The sequence below is a fragment of the Haliotis rufescens genome, unplaced genomic scaffold (assembly GCF_023055435.1).
Source record: "Haliotis rufescens isolate VD_foot unplaced genomic scaffold, xgHalRufe1.0.p SCAF_89, whole genome shotgun sequence".
NCBI classification, from domain to species: domain Eukaryota; kingdom Metazoa; phylum Mollusca; class Gastropoda; order Lepetellida; family Haliotidae; genus Haliotis; species Haliotis rufescens.
In genome coordinates this window covers 1,111,428-1,134,638 of record NW_025964382.1, presented here as the reverse complement: position 1 = coordinate 1,134,638, position 23,211 = coordinate 1,111,428, and the positions used below count along the sequence as shown (strand labels likewise).

General features: G+C 39.7%; 2 protein-coding genes across 4 annotated transcripts in view; one reads left to right on the top strand and one right to left on the bottom strand.

Annotated features, from left to right (window-relative positions):
• LOC124150724 (zinc finger protein 391-like) overlaps positions 1–5,203 on the bottom strand; it is a 13,799-nt gene extending 8,596 nt beyond the window's left edge. Inside the window, exon 1 of one of the 2 annotated variants that reach the window (XM_046522743.2) lies at positions 5,092–5,203. The gene's annotated coding sequence lies outside the window, so the exon portion shown is untranslated. Of the gene's footprint in view, positions 1–1,787; positions 1,846–5,091 lie in introns of those variants that run through there. The other variant, XM_048390259.1, reaches the window with a different exon arrangement.
• Positions 5,197–23,211, top strand: LOC124150725 (zinc finger protein 79-like). 2 transcript variants are annotated; one of them, XM_046522747.2, is made up of 3 exons: positions 5,197–5,288; positions 14,560–14,759; positions 19,469–23,211. In XM_046522747.2, the coding sequence occupies exons 1-3, from the start codon at positions 5,284–5,286 to the stop codon at positions 21,016–21,018; spliced, it is 1,755 nt and encodes a 584-aa protein (XP_046378703.2). In that variant the 5' UTR covers positions 5,197–5,283; the 3' UTR covers positions 21,019–23,211. The 2 variants fall into 2 exon arrangements, with proteins under 2 accessions (XP_046378703.2, XP_048246215.1); XM_048390258.1 differs by lacking the exon at positions 5,197–5,288 and adding an exon at positions 11,223–11,359.

The following is a 23,211-nucleotide window of genomic DNA, read 5'->3' as shown; positions in this document are numbered from 1 at the left end:
ATACAAATTTGGGGCCAATAAATGTAAATCATTAATGACTTGGGAGGGTACGATGACACCGGTCCTGACCTCCCCATGTATTTAAGGCCATTCCTAATATGGAATCTATGTGGAAAATACAAAAATTAAACCTCTGTGAACATTTGAATAAATTATCAAGTACCTGAGAGCTTGCGACGACGTTCATACAATGTTTGGCCATCACTCTATAAAGGTTCATACTCTAACGAACTCACATAAAGTGAAAGTCAATGCTTATAATTTTCATATCACTATTTTATACTCGAAGGATGTAGATCTAGATCGATACACAATTTTGTTTAGAATCAAGTGTGACTACATGTTTAGACAGTGAGTGAGTGAGTATGATTTTACGCCGCTTTTAGCAATATTCCAGCAATATCACGGCGGGGGTCACCAGTAATGGGCTTCACACATTATACCCATGTCGGGAATCGAACCCAGGTCTTCGGCGTGACGAGCGAACACTTTAACCACTAGGCTACCCGACCGCCCCCTGTTTACACAGACAGCATACAACCAGCTGTATTGCTGGATAAAACAGTTTCTCAAAAAGATAGGTGACGTGAGGGTATGTATGCCCAACTTGCTCCACAGGAACATCTGTTGTAGTTTGTTTTCAACAAATGTATTAAAAAAATATCAGTGAGTGAGTGAGTTTGATTTTACGCAGCTTTTAGCAATATTCCAGCAATATCACGCCGGGGGACACCACAAATGGGCTTCACACAATGTACCCATGTCGGTAATCGAACCCGGGTCTTCGGCGTGACGAGCAAACGCTTTAACCACTAGGCTACCCGACCGCCCCTAAAATAATATCATCATTAGAAAGGTGTGTTAGGAACTACCTCAGTAAGTCAGTCAGAATGAGAGAGTGTCGTAATACATTTACATCAAGTACAAGACGCCAAATTGGCTGACACAAAAAATTGGACAGGAGAGAATACTGAAGTTACATGTCATCATTGATCAATTGGCCTATCATTGAAAGGTGATTATACAGTTGTGTCAAATAGATATTACGGTAGATTCATAGATTCCTGTAGACAACCACTGTAGTCCAGACATGGATTGAGTCAATACTACGATAGTTTGGATGTGCATTTCTTCATTTTGTTCACTAGTAGGGCTTGTAGCGAGGATATTCGTGAACGATCATGCAGTCAAACTCTCTCACGTTTCTCAATGTATGCTAAAAAGTTCACTTCAAGATTAAAGGGTCTAAATGATCAGAAACAACGCTTCTGTATTTATTCTCGTTAGGAAATACCCGGGGGTTTCCCAGGAATGGGGAAGTATTCCGTCAATGTTTACGTCATTTCAAGAACACTGTCTCGTGAAAAACATATGTATGTCAAATTGTTTCTTTGATACACTAATGAACGTCCATTTCTCAGTCATGTGACCTACCTCTCCTCCATTGAAAAAGCTATATTGCGTGTAAAAACTTCAAATCAAATAATTATTAAGATTTAATCAGACAAAAACCTGCACAAATAGTGATTGAGTGAGTTGGGTTTAACACCATAGTCAAGTCATATGATGTGCAAGGATTCACCTAGACCTGCTCAGATGCAGATATTCGGCACCAAGTCTGCAGCAAATTTTGATAAAAATTCCCAAATTGGAAGAATATATTTTCAAATTCATGTAATAACTCAATTAAATTTAATCTGCAGTTCACTGTTAACAGGACCAATAAAGAGGAAGTTGTTTTTATGCTTTGTTTTATATACTATTGCATCGAATATAATGTAACAAACCTTCTGAATTTAAGTTGGTTGGTTTGTTGTTTAACGCCGCACTCAGAAGTATTCCAGCTATATGACGGCGGTCTGTAAATAATCGAGTCTGGATCAGACAATCCAGTGATTGACATCATGAGCATCGATCCACGCAATTGGGATTGATGACATGCATCAACCAAGTCAGCGAGCCTTTTATGACAAGCATAGTCACCTGAATTTAAGAAAAGAAGAATTTTTAAAATGTCAAAATTTTGAACAATGATTTTTCCCAAATTGCAAGCCAGGGGCATTTAGTTTTGAATCCTAGATAGTCCCTGGAAAGTGCTGATAGTTGATACATACCTAAAATATGATTTAAAAGTAGGAATAGTGGAACAAAATAACATGTTTGGGGCAACAACAAAAAATTTATTATGAAATCTGACATCAAATAATATCTTGTAAAAATGACTCCCTACGAAGGACCTATGACACCATCCCAACAGGCAACAGCGACAGAAATTGCCACTGGTCCTAAAGGCCTTGCCAAACTTCCCTATAGTTAAGGTACTATAAGGACTAGAAGAAATTTGCCATTTTCAAGGGTTTTGCTATATGCTATCATCATAAGAACTAGTGGCAGGCTTAGAATTAACACTAGCTTGCTTGTGCGGGCTAGTAAAAATTTCCAAATTTCCCCATTTTCTTAACATTACAAGGGCATTTTATTTTTAACTCGGTTAGTAAAGATTTTGTGAATTTAGCTCCAACCCTGAGTGGCCTAAAAATGTGGAAGACAAATGTTTTGGTTCACTCTAGGGATGACAATATCAGCCGGAAGTATTCAAACAAGGCTAGTACATGCTACTCTTCGTAAGGCATATTTTGCTGCCAATGTCTATGGTACATTATAGCTAAAATGGATAGAATTATTATTAAACCGCCTTCATGTTATCAGAAATGAGCGGGCCAGTGTAACTTGATAATGCCCTCATATTGCTTGCGACGGGCCATTATCACGCCCGTTGTTAGGTGACATCATAAGGTAGGGAGGGATAGGTGACGTCACGTTCAATAGTGACGTCATCTGGTTTGTTCTATGACGTTTCCATATTTGTAAAAGGGGGTCAGTGACATTTGTGTTGACTGCAGTAAATGTTTCAAAACCGATATTGTTGTTTCTTTTTATTTGATAACAAATTCCATCCATTTTAGCTATAATAACGGTAACGCTATTTTTCAGGGCATTATCATTTGCAGAAGCCTCCGTTCTTTTCAACTGTCCTCCTTCTTCGGGCAGTCAATGGAAGACCTCAGGCTTCTGCAAATGATAATGCCCTGAAAATAGCGTTACCCTTACATCAACACCTACACAGTATCAGGTTCCACTGGGAACGTCTGTGCCTGATCCAAGTCAGTGAGTCAAATAACAACCATTTGTACTTAGTATTAGAAGGGACAGGATGTTGATGGACCTGTGTGTTTTCAAATCTTGCGTGAGATAATTTCCAAGTGTGACATCATCTGCCCGATTCATTTCTCACACCAAAACAATAGAATTCTGTGTAGTGAAGCCGACTATGCAAAGCACTGTGCAGAGTAAACTGGCTTCATAGTTTTATACCCGGCGCGTCATACCAAAAGACGTTAAAAGATGGTACTTGTTGTTACCCTGTCTGGCGCTCGGCATTAAGGGTTAATACAAGGACTGGTCGGCTAGGAGTCAGTATACTGTGTCTGAGTGGGGTATTCATGTTAAACTGCGGCATGGTATCTCAGTGAGTTAGCACTATAAATCAGCATCAGTCCGGACTAGTACAAGCAGCCACACACACACACACACACACACACGTGCATGCACGTCGCTATATAAGTGCAATAATCTTGGACGCAACGTTAAACCCAATTTCACCTCACCTCATAGTTTTATACGCGAATAAAAGAGAAAGTTTGTGTGTTTTTCTAACGGCTGAATTAAAAAATACTAAATGCCAGCTTAATAAGACTAGAAGCCAGTGTTCACCAAAGCAATATAGATATGCCTTGGTCAAATGAAGCCAATTATTCTCATACCAGGGTTCCTTGCAGCTAGTCGAGTACCTCCGAAATATCGTCACATCTTATACAGTCTATTCACTTGTTTTTTTTATTTTAGACAAGTCTACATATTAGGAAAAACGTGTCATGAAATGTTTAACTTTCTATGAGAAAAAAAGGCATTTCAATTTGCATATATCTATCCTCCACGTCGGGTCTTCAAAGCCATACGGAGTGCTAGCTATATACGGTGACTTTGATGTGTAAAGCTATATTGTCATGCACCTCACTGTCGCAGTTGTTGTAGTATATCAATATAATTATGCAAAACAATATGTATAGCACACAGAAATGCTCGCATTAGGCCTGTCTGTCCTTACTTTAGAATAAGTGTGTTTGTTAACAAACACGAGGAAAGTCCGGTCACGTGATATGCCTACACACGCTGTGTGGTCACTGAAGCAGGAGTGAGTGAGTGAGTTTGATTTTACGCCACTTTTCGCAATATTCCAGCAATATCACGGCGGGGGACACCAGAAATGGGCTTCACACATTGTACCCATGTCGGGAATCGAACCCGGGTCTTCAGCGTGACGAGCGAACACTTTAACCACTAGGCTACCTGACCGCCCCGAACCAGAAATGAAATAAGGCGAGAGCTGAGTAAGCTTGGGGGTCATCAGCTGTTGTTTATATAAAAAAAGCTTCAGAACAGTCAATGTCCTGTCCCTTTAATCTGCACAGTTAAATGAAATAACACCTAAATAGTTTGTTAGAATGAACCAGTTAAATATGTATCATTATCTAATTCAACTGATGGTTGATTATGTGTCTCTCGTGCAAGCCAAATGAGGCTAATGTATCTATATACTGGCCAAGTTCCTCATACAGTCATTTTATAAATGGTCTATGTTCCATAAATAGTATGGTCTATGATCCATAAATAGTATGTTCTATCTTTCCATAAATAGTATGGTCTATGTTCCATAAATAGTATGGTCTATGTTCCATAAATAGTAATGTGCATTTTATATTCTATGCATACGTTACACATCATGCAAACGTAGGTTGAAACGTGGATTGAGTTTATGATATAACAGACTTAAGAATAGCGACTGAGGTCGTGTATGTTGTATTTTGTATCCACGCCTGACGAGGCCTCACTCTGGAAATGACATCCGTCATGATAGTATTGATACGACGAAAGCGTCGTCTGCAAACCTTCAGCCCATCTTATATTGTCATTTCTAACGTAAATATAAGTCAAACCTGCTAAAAACGTTCCAGATGACCTATTCATTACCTTTGTTTTGAAAAATAAATTAGAAAGAACGACTTGTAAATGACAACCAATATTTCACACATCTGTTTTCTTTCTTTCGCGATTCCAGTCGTCTAACTAAGGGCGGGTAACTCTCGATTCAAGCCGGTGGAGTGTAAATGTTGAAGTGTATTGTGCACGGAATACGATTACGGCTGTCGAAGACAAAAGAGAATGAGGTGGGTAAATTCAAGTCATTCGTATGTGTATTGATCCAACGAAGGTTTCATTCCACAACGTTGGTGATGGAATGATATTCATTCACGTGAAAATCTGCCCATCACTAACTCTAGTCGATGTTTGTGTCCCGAGACGGTGATCACTTCAAATGCGAATTTGGAGTATTCGTCTATGCTTCCTAATATGGTCAGGGAAGATGGCGAATATTCCCCTAAATGTGGACATTGTAAACAGCCCTCGATTAACTAAGCTCCGGACAATGGAATAAAGGCATGTTTATGGTGAAAGTTATATATCTAGTGTTTGTAGACCAGTAAACTGACACAAAATCAACACAATCGTCTGTATCATAAATTATACATTAGGGCGTCTGTATCGATTTTTTGAATTCTCGTCTCGGCTGACATTGCCTCTCGTGAGATTGTGTGCCTGTGTGTGTTTGTATGGAAGGTGGAGGGAGGCGTAGGTTCTAAAAAAACACGAAGAGGTCGACTTCACTAACTCGGCCGCTGTTACTATTTTTAGAAAGCGTCACTGTACGGCTATTGTTGTTATCGACCAGTAAAGGTCGGATGGTTAAAATGGAGCAGTACCTGTAGGCCAAGCTATGATTTCGCAGATATACTGTGAAAATATTGATCTGGACGGCAACATGTCCAGACCACTCCACGTGGCGACACAGGGCACCATACTTTTAGCGCAGTTCATGCATATTCATGACACAAAACCACCCTGCGCGACATGGCTTTGCAGGAATTTCGCTAAAAATCCTTTGTTTGGGGGACGAATGGCCACCCAGTGCGCCTGGCCCTACGACCAAAACGACCATTTGAATACATTTTTTAAGTGAGGGAGTGATTATTGTTTTAATCGGTACCAGTCACCATTAATTTATTCCCCGTGGGGAATAACTCCGGGTTGAAGGTCCATAGCAACCCATACACTTGTGAGAGACGAGGCAACCAAATAGATCGTGTCGTCAGGTTCAGTGACTTGGTTGAGGGCGCGTCAGGTAATCACGATGCCAATCACTGGATTGCCTGGTTAGACCAGATTGTTTACTGGCCGCCGTCATATCAGAGCTCCAGATAACATTTTGAGCAATTGACTTTTTACTCCAGGGTTTCGATTTTTATTGGGTTATTACATTTTTCATTGGGTAATATTATTTCACTCATCACTCCATTTGTTTTTTCCTAAAATGAGTGTACATTTTAAGATTTAAAAAAAATGAACTAATGTTTTAGATGTATATAACTGTTCCAAATATATAGGCTTGACTCGGAAAGTAAATCAGCTCGTAATTGTGTTTCGGAAATTAGCTCCTTTGTACGCATGCTTCTTTTGGTTATTTACGCGTGCTGTTTTTATACATTTGAGTTTTTTTCATTTAATGCATGCGTTTCTGTACGCAAGTTAATTGAAAGTAATCGGGTTTTGAATATGGGGGGGGGGGTATTTTACGCAAATACGCTGCTGATCTGTAGCTCTGCATTTTGGTCAGTGACTATATTATATGGTCTCTGATGTGGATGGATTGTTGCTGAGTGCGGCGTTAAACAACAAACGGCGACTATGTACGTAATACTTCAAGGACAATGTACAAGACAAATAAGGGCCTGACCATTTGATATTCGTGGGAGGGGTGGGTATGTGTGTGTGTGTGTGGATGTGGGTGTACTTGGGACGTTTTCGGAAAAAATTGCTTTGAAACATTCATTAAAGTTCAGACTGTTCGAAAATTGTGTGCCACAAAAAATACAATAATGTTTCCGGATGTTTTTGCCACAGGAATTGGTTATTGGTCAGTAAATAAAAATATATACCCCCTATATGTAAGTATATAGGGGGTATATATTTTTATTTACTGACCAATAACGAGCTCCTGTGGTTTTTGCAAATAAAATATGTAGGCTTATAATTTTGATTTTAAGGAAATATCTAAAATTGCCTATTCTCCATACAAAATCACAGGACCTCCACCCTAGAATATCAAATGGTCGGTCCTTAACAGCATGATGTGGAATATCAATTATGACACAGCTATCAAACATCACATGACTATGTAACACTTAATTAAGCTTGTTACTGAATTTGAATAATTTTCATTATCTCATAGTTTGATTTCTTTCAGGAATGCAATTATGTTTGACGATAAATCCGATCAGTTACCTTTCATCGGAAGATTCCTTCTGACCGCATGAATCTGACCTTTAATTATTTATTATTTATTAACCGTATTTCCTCATCGTGCTCATGAAGACGCCCGGGCGACTATTGTCTATTAATTTCGCACAAGACATTGACCGGGCGTCTATTCTGTTTTATGTGACACAGTGGTAACACAGTATCTTATACCGAATCTCAGATTATAGTCATAGAACGTACATTGTTAATCACCAACATACCACAGCATAAAGTAGGAGACTGTGAAGTTGGGAATTTACAGATTCCATCAACCGATAGACTCGGCTTTCAATAAATTAAAGGCCCCTCGTCTGATTTCTGAAAGCAGCGTCAATGAGAGGCCGGCGTGTATTTGAGTACGTAAGGATAAGATATATGGATGAACGACTTCTTTATTACAATTAGGAGCGACGCTTCGGTGTAGGTTCTAAAATCATTATCAAGCAAGCGATGTAGAGTATGGTTGACAAGCATATATACAGGTATGAGGCAGTGTTTATACAGTTGAGTAGATTGGGATGCAGTTTGTTGAGAAGCCTGTTATGTACACAAAAGGGGTGATACAAGGTGAAGGTCCAGACTCGGTTATTTACAGACCGCTGTCATAGAGCTGGAATATTGCTGAGTGCGGCGTTAAACAACAAACAAACAGGAACAAAAGCGTTTTTGACGTTTGACACTGATGAATATGCTTGCGCGTCATACTCTCTCATCACGCTCCCGGGATGAAGGGTAGGGATTAACGCGCTGGTCCTTGATAGGTTTATTGCGGTAACTGGTCGAGTTGTGGTGTGGTATCACAGCAACCCGCACTGGTGTTTTAACCTCCCATGCTCACTTTATGATATGTTATTGTTATAAAAATGGTGCTGATTCAATACGTACGATAGCTGCCCCCCCCCCCCCCCCCCACACACACACACACACACCTTTTTCATGGCATATTTCCCAAATTCCAAAATTGTTCTCCTAATTAAGTAAGCAACCCTAAAAGCCCCCATAGGTTGCCGCTCCTTCGCGGACATACCCTTTTCGACCAGTCACTAAATGGCCTGGCGGGCCCGTGTGCGAAATACGCATATGTCGGAAAGCGCACGTTAAATTCCCAAGTTAAGTAAGTAAGACACGTGCAGGATAGCGTTACTGTTGTCAGGGAGACAGGCGCGGCCATTAACAGACAGACAGACAAACAGACAGAAGTTTATTCAATATTTTAGGCCATATGACCTATAGTACAGTAGTGTTGTTTTTGTATCAACATTGTACAGTCACGTGTAGGTAATAATAAGTTTACATAAAATATTAACGTCTAATTTCAAAAATCTTCTTCAGGAATATTGACAGAGATGATATTGTATTTGCATTGCAGGAGTTCAACAAATGTCTCATCAGTTGTTCATCTTTGTACATAGTTGAAATCATAGGGAGGTATCTATTTCTAAGAAACTGATAATATTTACAAATGAGAAGTACATGAAACTCATCCTCAACATAGCCTTCATTACAATAACGGCATAAACTACTTTCTTTATCTTGTACATTTTTCTTTCTGAGATTGTTAACATTAAAATTATGTAATGATATACGTAATTTACACAAAGATCTTCTCAAAGTTCTATCCTGAAGTACAGATACATATTTTTCAGGAACAAGTAAAGATTTTATATTCGTATAATGGCATAAAAACCTTGAGGATGATATTTGACAGTGCCAATCTTGTGAAAATATATCAACTAATCTTTCCTTAAGCATGAAGATAAATAGTTTATCATTTCCAACATCTTGAGATATCCATGCAAGAGAAAAACCAGACATACAAAGAATATTTCTGATATCAGACACCCATAAACAATATTTACCCTTTTCATCCAAGGCTTTTAACATATTATAACAATGAAGAGGAAATCTATTTGAATTCATACGAAGTAGCTTTATCCAATATCTAACAGACGTATATCGAGGCTGTGACATGTCAAATTCAGCCCGTGCTCCACGTGCATATACCAATCACCCCTGCATGTTTTTATTGGACTCGGCTGTATCCCGAGTTGCACTAACGTTTCAAATTCGACGCACGCGCACACACACACACACACACACACACACAGAGTTTAAAACACGACTCTGCCAGCAAGTCCGCTGTTTCGAGAACAAAAGGGTAAACGTGATAACGATCTGCAGCCTCTCGGCGCCGCTGTACAAATAGAAATAACTCTAGCGCTACGATGATCGTAAATGTATGTTAAAGTACGGGAGTTGCGATCACCTTAGCGCTGAGATCCCTTTGTAAAACGGCACCCTGATTAATCGACAGCAGACAACCGCTAAGTCACGTGGTCACTCTTCTAGGGATTTCAATCCCAAGTCCTGTCGATGAGAGTTATTTAGCTTAGGGACCGAGAAAATAAGACATGAAATATGTCAAAATAAATTGCTAAAATATGTTCAATATCACAGCAAAAACAATTACTTGAACCCCTATGTGAAAGTAAACTCGACCGACGCCTGGTCAATTTCCCACGTGCAACACAATTTCCTCGTGTCATTTGAACCATTCCGGTGCTGTTACACATGTTATCAGTCTGATACATAACACAAAAAATAACACACCGCACAAAAATTTTTACACACTGTCAATATTATTTATGACACTTCCAAAGTATGACTTAAAAAAACGTTTTGAACAGTTTACAGGTCCAATGACACTGGCGAAGTTGTAACTATGTTGCAGTTTAGAATCATTATCTTCCCGAGGCAAGAGAATCCACCAGCTTGTTTATCAAAGTCTAAATTAAAAAAACTAGGCTTTGATACAGGCCAAAGTTGACACGCTTGCCTCCGGAAGATGAGGATCACAAGATAAGCGAAATGTGAATCACGGTAACGGAAAACAAAATTAAGAACAATTAATGCGAAGCTGAACTACTTGGGATATTTTTTAAGAGGACGCCTTCATGGGACCTTTATTAACCATTACCGAAGTAGGATTCACTTGATATTATTAAAAATATTTTGCTGACGTCAGCATTTTGACAATTCCCGGAGGTGAGGTTGTCAGTCTTGGCACTGATCTAGTTTCATGATTCGGTGTGCATTTCATCGGGGTTTTTTTTTCACAAGGCTGGGGCGAAGCGAGGATATTCGTGTCCCACGATCAGTCAATTTCACTGACTTTTTCCAATGTGTGCAGAGACGCAAAGACGAGTTCAAGTGTCTAAACATTTAGATAAGAAAGAACGCTGCTGTATTTTTTCGTGCACGGGAATTCGCAGGGCTTTCCCCAGGAATGTGGACGAAGTCCTTCAGTGTAACGACATTTCAAGAAAACATTCTCGTAAAAGACCTAAGAACATCAATATTCGCTTTCAATACGCTTATTATCGTTAGTTTCGCGGTCATCTGACCTGCCTCCCCCCGAAAGGAAAAGAAAAGAAAACGCCAGTCGAGTAAAATTCACTTTAAAAATACATTTCTTTGCTTTAGTTTGTTTTTACCCATCATATAGATCTAGATCTATCGATATTGGATTTGGAATTGCACATAAACTTTAAACCTTGTGTATTGGCGTATTTATTGATTGAATATTGACTTGGTGGAATTCTCGCAAAAAAAAACAAGTTTCTTGTGATTTTCAAATATCTAGACACTATTTCATTGGAATCTCAATCGATTGTAAAATTATAATTTCGTTTTCGTATATTACAATCCTTCTTTTGGACGTCAGCCTCGTTTTCATCTGTGTGTAGGGGAAGGTCACTGAACATGTGATAAGAAAAAAACCTTTACGTCGTAGGGATTAAAAAAAACACGATCGAAGTGTTTGACCACAAACACTCGATTCCCAGATGGAAATGAATGTTGCAGAGAATCTTCCCAGCAAAGAGTTAAGTACCGCATCGTTGTAATTGGAGATGTGGAGTGTTAGCGAGCCCAGCGACGTTATATCTGGCATGTCATCATCCAATACTGTCCGCATTGGCCGTCAAGACTGTTCGTCGGTCAGTCTCGTGATTGTGGGTGCAGGCTAAAACGGCACCTCAGCAAAACGTCACCGATTTCTCTGGCGAAAACGGCACCGCATTTGGCGAAAACGGCTACTATGTGTCGGGCGAAAACGGCACCTCTATTTTTAAGAACGATAACGATTTTTGTAGTAATATATAGGGTTTAATTACATGGTGTTTGATGTATTTACATGTCATTTGATGTATGTGATGTATTTACATTGTATTTCCCGTTTTTTCCACAGATAAGTAAATATGTTCATATATACAGTTTGTGGCATGTCCATCGTCAACATCATCATCATCATCATCAACATTGTGAGAGTACTTGGGTCAGGGAGAGATATCTCCATCTCCATCCTATAGTTGGAGGAGAGGCTAATTTCTAATGTAAACTTGTTTTAACATCTCACAATTATTGGCGTTTGCAAGTTACAATGTAAGTTTAATATCATTTATTTGACCAAGGTAAAAAAAAAATAAGGTGCCGTTTTCGCCGTTTTCGCCAAACGGTGCCGTTTTCGCCAAACGGTGCCGTTTTCGCCCGGTGATGTTTTGCTGAGGTGCCGTTTTCGCTATAACCCGTGATTGTGACGCGACACCTTTGTAGTATTAGATCTACAGACCGACGCATGAGACCCATTGCATCGCCAATGCGTCTTAATATTGTTTGTGTTTATTGCTGGAAATGACGTAGGCTGTGGGCCTATGTCACGAATACATGTATAAGTCTTTATTCAAATGCCTTAAATTTATTTTGGAGAATTGTTTGTTTGGTTTGAGTATTTGTTTGGAGGATTGTTTGTTTTGTTTGAGTATTTGTTTGGAGGATTGTTTGTTTGGTTTGAGTATTTGTTTGGAGGATTGTTTGTTTGGTTTGAGTATTTGTTTGGAGGATTGTTTGTTTGGTTTGAGTATTTGTTTGGAGGATTGTTTCCCAACAGGTATTGCCACATTTTGATCTAACGAGCAGCAAATTCATCCCTCTAAGTAGCGACCATTTTGATCACCAATGAATCAGATCTCCGATTGGCCACAAATTTGATCTGCTTGCCTTTTTGTCTACCTAAAATATACGTTACTCCCTTCAAGATCTACTCTATTTTGGGGAAAAAAAAGATTTTTAGACGTACATTTGGAAATCAATGTGAACATATATATGTCCAATCACATACTCTCAGTCTGGCTCCTTGGAAAAAGAAATGGTTGGCATCTAAAAATAGGTTTGACTCCTAAAATATTCATGTTGGTAAGTAACCGCTTGCCTCCTTCGTAAAAAACGAACTTAGAGGGCTGCAGAGGAAAAAATAAATTCAAAACTTCAAACCCGCGAAGATCCGGGGTTGAATAGGTCTTCAGCAACCCATGCTTGCTGTAAAAAGCCAGTATGCTTGTCTGAGGCGACGAACGTGATCGGGTAGTCAGGCTCGCTGACTTGGTTGATGCATGTCATTGATCCCAATTGCGTGGATCAATGCTCATGATATCAATCACTGGATTGACTGGCCAAGACTCAATTTTTTTACAGACCGCCGTCATATAGCTGGAATATTGCTGAATGCGTCGTCACACAACAAACCAACCAACATAAAATGAATATTGAACGAAGCACTAGTAAAATAGTTTTCCCTACAAGGTATGTGTTGGCACAGTTATAGGAGTGGGAGTATGTGTCAGTGTTTAAAATGTGCGAGGTATTTACCACAGACAATGGGTTAATGGTAACTCATGCCAGACCAGAGATCAATCAAGACTAACTGACTGTTAGTTTCATAACAAGGGCTGGTTACAGTTAGTGAATTACAATTTAATATCACATCAGCATTATGTCAGGGATAATAATAACAAAGACAGCATGATGTGGATATAGGAATGCATAGTTTTCTGAGCAAATCACAAAAGACTGTTCAATATTTCTTTACCAGTTGTTTACTAAACTTTGCAGTGATATCACTGGCCTTTGGCTCGCTGATTTGTTTGATGCATGTCATCGAATTCCAACTGCGTAGATCAATGCTCATGATATCACTCACAGGATTGTGTGTTCCAGACTGGATTATTATCCCCCGCCACGAAGTGGAAGGGGGATATAGGAATGGGTGCCATCCGTCCGTCCTTCCATCCTTCCTACCTTCTGTCAGTCTATCCGTCCGTCACATTTCGTTTCCGGAGCAGATCTTGAAAACCGTACCATATTTCTCCACCAAACATGGCACATAGATAGGTCTATTGGTAAACTGGTGCCTTTTGATAGTCGTGGATTTTTGAAGAAATTATTTTTCAAGTTTCCATGGCAACGACTTTGACTTAGACTGAAAATTGCGGTAGTCCTTGTTTTCGGAGCAGATCTTGAAAACCGTACCATATTTCTTCACCAAACTTGACACGTAATGTCATCTCGCAGTATTGAATACATTTCCATTCTTGTTGGTAAGTTCTGCATTGCTTGTGTGACTGTTCCTCCAAAAGTGTCATGGACACGGTTATTGCATTCATTGACTAACTTCATGCAGAAACACAACTCATTACAAATACAACAGTGTAACTGATCTTAAACCTACTCAACTGTATAAACACTGCCTCTTATCCTGAATATATTCTTGTCAACCATACTCTACACTTCACTTGCTTGATAACGGTGTTAGAACCTACACCGAAACCATCGATCCTAATTGTAATAAAGAAGTTGTTTGTCCATTTGTCTCATCCTTACTCATTCCAAATACAGTTACATATTCTATCATAAACTGCAGATGGCAAAACAACACCAGTAATAACTTTTTATTAGTGCTGCAATTAGGCCATTTACATAAAGGCCCAGTGAACATACTTCACAGGAGCTAATGCATTGCACACAACCGGACATGTCATACTGGCGGGGGATATGAGTATTTCATGCTTGTTTACAGATATAGCTTGAATATTGTAGAGTGCGGCTTTAAACAACAAGCAAACAAACAAACTTCTGAAATATTGCTTGCTATGACCAAGTTCATGAGCTTTGAAGCCAGAGAGTAAAATCAAACATTGAGGTTTGGTCAAGCATGTTTAAAGTGATAAAATATTTGATTGTGTTCAGTGGGGAGACATCTGACAACACCATGGAGAAGACACCGAGGCAAGATGTGTGGAACATGGCCGACTTGGAAGGGATGTTCAGGAAGGTTGCTGAAACAAGGAAGGGAAGGGAGAAATTGATGAAGTCGTATAAAAGACTTCGATACATCTACCATCAACTGAAAGAAAGACTTGAGGTTGAGCAGGAGAAGAAAAATACAGGTAAATTGTTTCTGGGGTGACGCAATATGTTTACCTCACTTGAGTGATGATCCAGTAGGTATTGTGATACTTCTGTGATGGTTCAGTTGGTATTGTGATACATGTGATGATTCAATAGCTATTGCCTTACGGGGGCACGGGTGGCCAAGTTGTCTAAAGCACCGTGATTCACTGTGCCGAGTTGCATCCCTTGGGGCATGCCAGAAACCTATGATTGTGGGTTTCGCCTGATTTGTCAGCACCATAACTGTTTCTGGGTTTGTCAGCACCATACCCGTGCTCTTGGGTTTCACTGAAGTGGTAAATGTCTGACACCTGCATCACTTCGGGTTTTCCTCCCACATTAAGCTGATAGCCGTGATATAACTGGAACACTGTTAAAAGCGGCGTTTACCCAACTCACACTATTGCGTTACTTGAGTGATGATACAATAACTATTGTGTTACCTCTATGATGATGCAACAGCTATTGTGCTACTTCTGTAATGATTCGGCCGGGGATAGAACCTTATATAGCGACATGCATACACGTGTGTGTGGCTTCTTGTACTAGTCCACTTAATTCCATGCCGCAGTTTAACATGAATACCCCACTCAGGCAAGTATACTCAGAGCCGACCAGTAACAACAATTACTATCTTTTAACGTCTATTGGTATGGCACGGGGATCGAAACTCCGACCTTCTGCTACCGGGCGGACACTCTACCACTAGATCATGGAGGCGGTCACAGGCAGTTTGATATTGTGAGAACTACGTGATTGATCCAGGTGTTAGTATAGGTTTACCGAAATGCTGGCCTTGGAGATATGATCAAGGCGGGTCCTAATGGATTTGTGGAATCAGATTTAGCAGTTGTTTCATGATAGGTAGTATGTTAACATGAGCCTGAAAAAGTTTATGAGGCCACATCTTTTCAATACTCTTCAAGAATTACCCTTAGAATTTACACATGAATACAGAGTTCCCGCTGGCTTGTGAAACTGCCAGTCCACCACGACTGGCAACTCTAAAAATTACCAGTCCCCCCTAATTTTTGTCAGTCCCAACTTTCAACAAATGAAAAAACGTATGTAAATTACCTGGTTTTAATTCTTTCAACTCTCTTTTTTTAATATTTCAAGACTAAATCACTGCAAATATATATTTAACCTTGAAGCAAAGCAAAATGTTATTTAATAGCACTAAAAACAGAAAAGGGGAACTGAAAAGTCGACTTTTTTCGAAATATATACTTATATGAATATCGTCAATGTTTTGTTCAACAACAAAGATTTATGAGATGCTATATTTGCCGGTCCGAAGGGACTGGCAGTAACATGAATTACCGATCCAAGGCTAATTTTACCGGTAATCAACTGGTAATTACCGGTAAATGGGAACACTGGAATAAATAGGTCCTACTATCATGTATCCTGTTGTCAGGAGACGATCAGTGTTGCATCAGTGAATTGTAATGCCCTAATGACTACCAGTTTTACTTGCTATATAAGTCAGGGTCAAAGCGTACGCTTGTGTTCTAAGCAGAAGCCATCCATTCCAAGTTTGTCCTAATCAGTATAAATTTTGCACCCAATTCCGGCAATATTACTTGAAATGTATTTTGAACTGATTTTGTCGAAAAACATCAAAAATATTTTTAACCTTACTACATGCATTCAAAGTTTGTCAGTATCAGCATACTATTTTGCACCCAATTCCGGCAATATAACTTGATATGTATTTTGAATTAATTTTGTCGAAAAACATCACCAGTGTTTTTACTTGTTTTTGACCTCGCTGCAGGAATTCCAAGTTTGTCCGAATCAGCAAACTATTTTGCACCCAATTCCGACAATATTAATTGAAATTTTTTTTAATCAATTTTGTCGAAAAACATCACCAGTATTTTTACTTGTTATTGACCTCACTGCAGGCATTGTCAGATATACAAACAATTAATGTTGTATTAATAATATCTTGTTTTGGAGCGGCAGGTTTCCAGATGTTCAGTTTGTGCAATGAAATGACCCCTACAGTGAATAATACTGATGGTGTTTGCTCGTTTCAAATTAATAATTTTAGACCCTAGGTAACACAAAACTTTCTTTTATGCCCAGGTTTCCTGCTTGTGCAGTATGTGCATATATGCAATAAGACTTTCACGAAATATCAACTCGATGTGTGGTAGCAGAGCAATCTCATTAAAATCAGATCTTAGTTCTCGCTTATGCTAAACAAAGATCTGAGGACATCCCATTAGGGGTCACGACAGAACGACCTTTCATCCAACCAATCAGAGCGTCGCTTACCAGATCATGAAAGTGACAGTCGGAATGTGTTTTCTAATCATGCAACCACGATATATTTAACACAGGGTATTCCGAACGACAGTTACAGGTTTATGATTATATGCATACAATCTGTACCATCTATAAGCCATTCCTGAATGTTCTTCTTATCAGTTTTAAAATTTTTAATCGAGAATACGTCAAAATATGTTTCGAAGCGTAGTCGCCAGTTTGAAACTAGTGTTGTAAAGCTCGAGAAAGCTGCCTTCTGATTGGCCAATGTCGATTTCTTGTCAGTCATTTCAGTGGTCGGTCAAAATTCCTGAAAGGTCGTTCTGACGTGACCCGTAATGGGATGTCCTCAGATCTTTGTGTTGCGGTAGCGAAAACTAAGGACTGATTTTAATGAGATTGGGTAGCAGAGTTGCAAAATTCAGGCATTTAGCTAAAGGTCTATATGTGTCAAAAGTAAAAAATATTATAACTGATGTAACTGCTGAGTTGACCTGTATCTTATTGTTATACCTCTATAGAATCTTGCAATTCCTTTGATTAATTAGGCCACCTCCGTGGTCTTGTGGTAGAACGTCTGCTGGTTCGGGTTCGATCCCCGGCCGCGTCATACAAAAAGACGTTAAAAGATTGTACTTGTTGTTACCCTGTCTGGCGCTCAGCATTAAGGGGCTAAAACAAGGACTGGTCGTCTCGGAGTCAGTGTACTGTGTCTGAGTGGGGTATTCATGTTAAACTGCGGCATGGTATCTCAGTGAGCTAGCACTATAAATCAGCATCAGTCCGGACTAGTACAAGCAGCCACACACACACATACACGTGGATGCACGTCGCTATATAAGTGCAATAATCTTGGACGCAATGTTAAACCCCAGTTCACCTCACCTCACCTCACCTCACCTCACCTCACCTCACCTCACCTTTGGTTAATTATGTACCAAGTGATGAAGCAATGCATTTCAATGTAGACCCCCCAAATCATGTGACTCACTCACTGACCTTGTATATTGACCCGTCACATGATCAGTATTGACCTGTCATGCAATGGATATTGACTCGTCTGGTAAGTTACTGTAATGAAACGGGACGGTTTAAAGACCTCATAAGCTTTAAAGTGAATTTTCGGTCTAACAAAACGAATGATTATTCTTGACGAGGTCAATATGCAAGGTCATATTGACCTCGTCAAGAGTACTCATTTGTGTAAAGTTAGGACCAATATAGTGGAGGCTTTCATCCTTAATTTTAGATTATTGCATCAAAAGCCATTCTAAAATACCTTTGATATTGTTTGCCAAGGGAACCTGCTTTGGAATCGCAGATGCATCCCTGCAAGTATATGTAATGACAATGTTCGTCAGGTACCGACTTGATTACTTCCAGGCTACGATATTGCTGCCTGGAGGAGTAAACCACCAAAAATAACATTAATAAATAGAGTGTGTGAGTGAGTTGGGTTTAACGCTGCTTTTAACAGTATTCCAGTTATATCATGGCGTGTCAGCTAAATGTGGGAGGAAAACCCGAAGTGATGCAGGTCTCAGACGTTTACCACTTCGGTGAAACCCACGAGCATGGGTATGGTGCTGACAAACCTAGCAACATAATCGGGTCGAACCGGGATTCGAACCCACAATCATAGGTTTCTGGCGTGCCCAAGGGATGCAACCATGCACACCAAATTGTGGCGCCTTAGACGACTTGGCCACCCATGCCCCCTTATATAAACAGATAAAGTAGAACTCTAAGATGCCTGAGTCTTCAGTTCCAGTTTGGATTATGTTTTTATCTAAGGCCTAACAAATTATTTTCCTTGTTTATCGATTATATAACTAATATAACTAATTTTTCCCTTTGTTTGAAAAATAAATAATTGAATAATTAAGACGTTTTTTGATAATTTATCAATAATGCTACACAATCATCAATCTTTCAAAGGAAGGGAAGTGACTCTTGAATATAATGCACACGCCCAAAGAAAAGGGCTTCAAGAAAAGTTCCTATTTTGTGTATTGTGTCAAAAACGACATTGTTTTGCTTCAGTTTGTTTTTCCTCTTCCTTGCAACAAATTAGCCCAATAAGTCTGCAATAATAACATTAATCATATTTTATTGATTACCTTATTATATCCATACATCCAATCTGGCCCAAAGAATCCTTGATAACTTAAGAATAAGATAAGAAAAAAACATTGGTCTGGCATAGCAACATTATATGCAGAAAAACATTATGTCAAAAGGTCCACACCGTGATTCCGTGCAGTTTAAACCGATTGATTGGTCAAAACTGGTGATTTGGTGGATTGTGTGTCATTATTCCCAGATGACATAGCACCTTGTTTATAATATCAATCACTGACAAGGAGGGCACTCAAAAGAAAAACTTAAATCCCCCAAATATATTAATTTATGTGCTGTTTCATTTCAGGCCAAGAGAAGACAGGAGACAGTCAGGTAAAAGCTGATGATGTGAAGTTACAAGAGGCTAGCGTTGTCACATCAAGACCAAATGATAACACTGATACAACACATCTTAAGGAGCCTTGCAGAGAGCAACCCACTTATGATGGCAAGAACCAGCATCTCCGTTCTTCTGCAACCCTACATGCCTCTACTTCCAGTGAAGGTCCACACTGTCTACCAAAGGCTGGAAACATTATTCCGGCACACACCGAGGGAAGGAGTTATGAGATAACAGATGAAGACAGTGATGCCGAAGATGTTCTGGAACACGAGCCTATGATCACCGGAGAGTCGTCAGCTGCTTCTGATGCGAGAAATGTTGCAATGCCTCAGTCATCAGTATATCGCTATGTGCAAGGTGTCAATCCAGGTGTTGTCTCTTTGCCAAATACAGACATGATTGATGTGCAAAGTTTATATAAATCATTAGGTATACAAAATGTGTATACTTCTGAAAGCCCAAATGGATCTGATACACACCACACACAGGAGCGGGGTATGAGTAGTTCCTGTTTTCAAGGGCTTAATGCACAACAGCCACCGAAGCAGGGGATGAGTAGTTTCTTTGCTGAAGCTTCTTTAAATGGTTCCAGATCAGATCCACAGATGAATCCAGTGGCATCTTTGGACCATGGAGCATCTGTTGTTGCTGCAGACACATCGAAAAATGAACTCAAAAAGATGTTGTTTCCTTGTACAGTGTGTCCCATATGTAACAAGAGCTTCTCAGCAAAGTCAGTTTTGAAAAAACATTTGCTCATTCATTCCAACACGCGTCCATTTAAGTGTGGGACTTGTGGGAATGGGTTCAATTCAAGAAGTTCTCTACAGACTCACGAGAGGCTCCATTCCGGAGAGCGTCCCTATGCATGTCGGTATTGTGAGTTGAGATTTGCGGTCAGTAGCCACAGAACAACGCACGAACGGACTCACACTAAGGAGCAGCCGTACCAATGCGAGTTCTGTTCACGTCGCTTCTCTCTCAGCTGTTCTCTGCAACGGCACAGACGGCTCCACACAGGGGAGAGGCCACACAAATGCAGCGAGTGTGGCAGTGATTTCAAACAGAAAGAGCATTTGAAGTACCACAAAGCGAAATATCATACTGGCGAGAAGCTGCACAAGTGCACTGAATGCAGTGAAGCTTTTGTGTATGCCCAGCAGCTGAAGCACCACAAGGCCAGGGTTCACACGGGAGAGATGCTGTACAAGTGTACATACTGCAGTCAGGCATTTTCCTACCCCCACCAGTTAAGGTCTCACAGGGCCGAAGTCCACATGGATGAGACTCCTTACAAGTGCAGTCACTGTGGGGATGCTTTTAACTCTTGCCAGGAGCGGGACGATCACAGAGATAAGGTTCACACGGGTGGGAACCCCTACAAGTGTGATGACTGTGTTTGCGTGTTCTACCATCCCAAGGAGTTGAACCACCACCGGATGCAGGTTCATCAGGATAAGACATCCCTAGGACAGTCCGACTTTCCAACTGATGTGGATGTAGATGTAGATTAAGACTCTAGAGTCAGCTTCAGTGTGCTTTGATTGGCTTACTGAGGAGGTGGAGGAGAACCAGCAGGTGCACTTTCTCTGAAATTACCTCAACTTACAGGTCTGTTTGTTCTTGAGGGTGAAGTGTGAATTGCAAGGGACTGACCATTTGATATTGTGGAGGGGGCCTGGGATTTTGTATCGAGATTAGATATTTGCAATCAAACCAGATATCTTTATATTCAAAGCTGTGAGTCTGATTTTTTTGGATTGCGAAAAACACCTTGCACCAATCTTTTGCGGCAGGCAATTACTCATTTATTTTCAACAGTCTTAAGCATGATCATATTTTTCAAGAATCTTCAGGACAATTTATGTTTCAGGACATAATCCACCCCCAAACCGTAAGTATATCAAATGATTGGTCTCAGTCCCTAATTGATGTATTTTCATTGTCAAGATGTATTCTGTTTCTGTGTTTTCTTTACTGGCAATGTACATGATTTCATGTTTTGAGATACGTGACATGAAATATTCTTGAACCAAAATTCTGTTGTATAAATCGAGCTTGAGAGAGTGTTAGTTCTTGAGAATGTGTGTCACTGGAGATATTATAGCCACCACCAACATCCAGTTGTAGATACCTAGCTAGTGAGGAGTGTTTGTGTTCGTTTTTGAGGATGTGTTGCACAGGAGATACCCTAGTTATTACCAACATCCTGTTGTAGATTGTAGAGTTAGTTCTTGGGAATATAATGCACAGGACATGCTGTTGCTACAACCAAGATCCTGTTGTAGATATCTAGCTCGTGAAAAGTGTTAGTTCTTGAGAATATGATGCACATGAGATACTGTCGCTACAACCAAGATCCTGTTGTAGATATCTAGCTCGTGAAAATTGTTAGTTCTTGAGAATATGATGCACAGGAGATACTGTTGCTACAACCAAGATCCTGTTGTAGATATCTAGCTCATGAGGAGTGTTAGTTCTTGAGAATATGATGCACAGGACATACTGTCGCTACAACCAAGATCCTGTTGTAGATATCTAGCTTGTTAGGAGTGTTTAGTTCTTTGGGATATGATGCACAGGAGATACTCTAGTTAGAATCAACACCCTGTTGTACATGTTGTAGATGTCTAGCTTGTAAGTAGTGTTAGTATTTAGGGAAGTGTTGCACAGGAGATACTGTACCTACAACCAACACCCTGTTGTAGATACATTGTAACTAGTTGTAAGGAGTGTTTAGTTCTTGGGGATGTGTTGTACAAGAGATACTCTAGTTAGAATCAACACCCTGTTGTAGATACCTAGCTTGTCAGTAGTGTTGGTTCTTGAGAATGTGTTGCACAGGAGATCAATTCACTATCGCAATATGCTTATTTGTTTCATACATTTTTTATTGTGCTCTGAGTGTAAACACAGTAGTCTATAGTTTTGCTTGACTGCAGGTCAAGTTTGTGAGAGATACCAATAATGTTCTTCATGCTTGTATTTGTCATTGTGAATGATCAATGTTGACAGTAACCTGCTTTACGTTTGGTTTATTCTCAGGAAGTCAGCTGGTTCATGTAAACTTAAAATGAATACTGTAAACCTTGTCTGCGTGGCTTTAACTTAATGTGTTGATAGTGTTTCTGCTTTTATGGTTGTTTTGATCATGACATGAAAACATTGTCCTCCTGTAAAGGTGGTTTTGGCACATAGATAGGGACAGTATTTATGTATATATCTTGACTGTTTTTTACAGTATTCTAGTGATGAATTAGTATGTTCTTAGAATGACAACAGTGCCATTGTTGTAAGTACAGAATTGACTGTTATTGTTGATGGAATTCAGCATTTTGTAATGTTTAAATGACAATGCCTTGATTGTTAGTGTGGCTTTGTCAGATCGATGGTGACAATCCACTTTTAGGTTTTAGATGACAACTGTGTAAATGTAGTCTTCACCGCACATGTTATCACTGTTTGGCTTATGTGTCTTATCAAATCTTATAGCTATAAAAGTGTGAAGCTGCAATCTGTGGTTTTACGGCGCAACGTTTACGCTGCACTTGGTGCATGTTGCATCAAAACTTGAAATGATAAAGGTGTCATCAGAGCTCCAGATAAGCTTTTGGTGCTGTGGGTATTTTACCCATGCATTTTAAAATCATTGGGTATCAGTAATTCTACCTGCGTATTCAAATTTCTGTTACCCACTAGTTTTACAC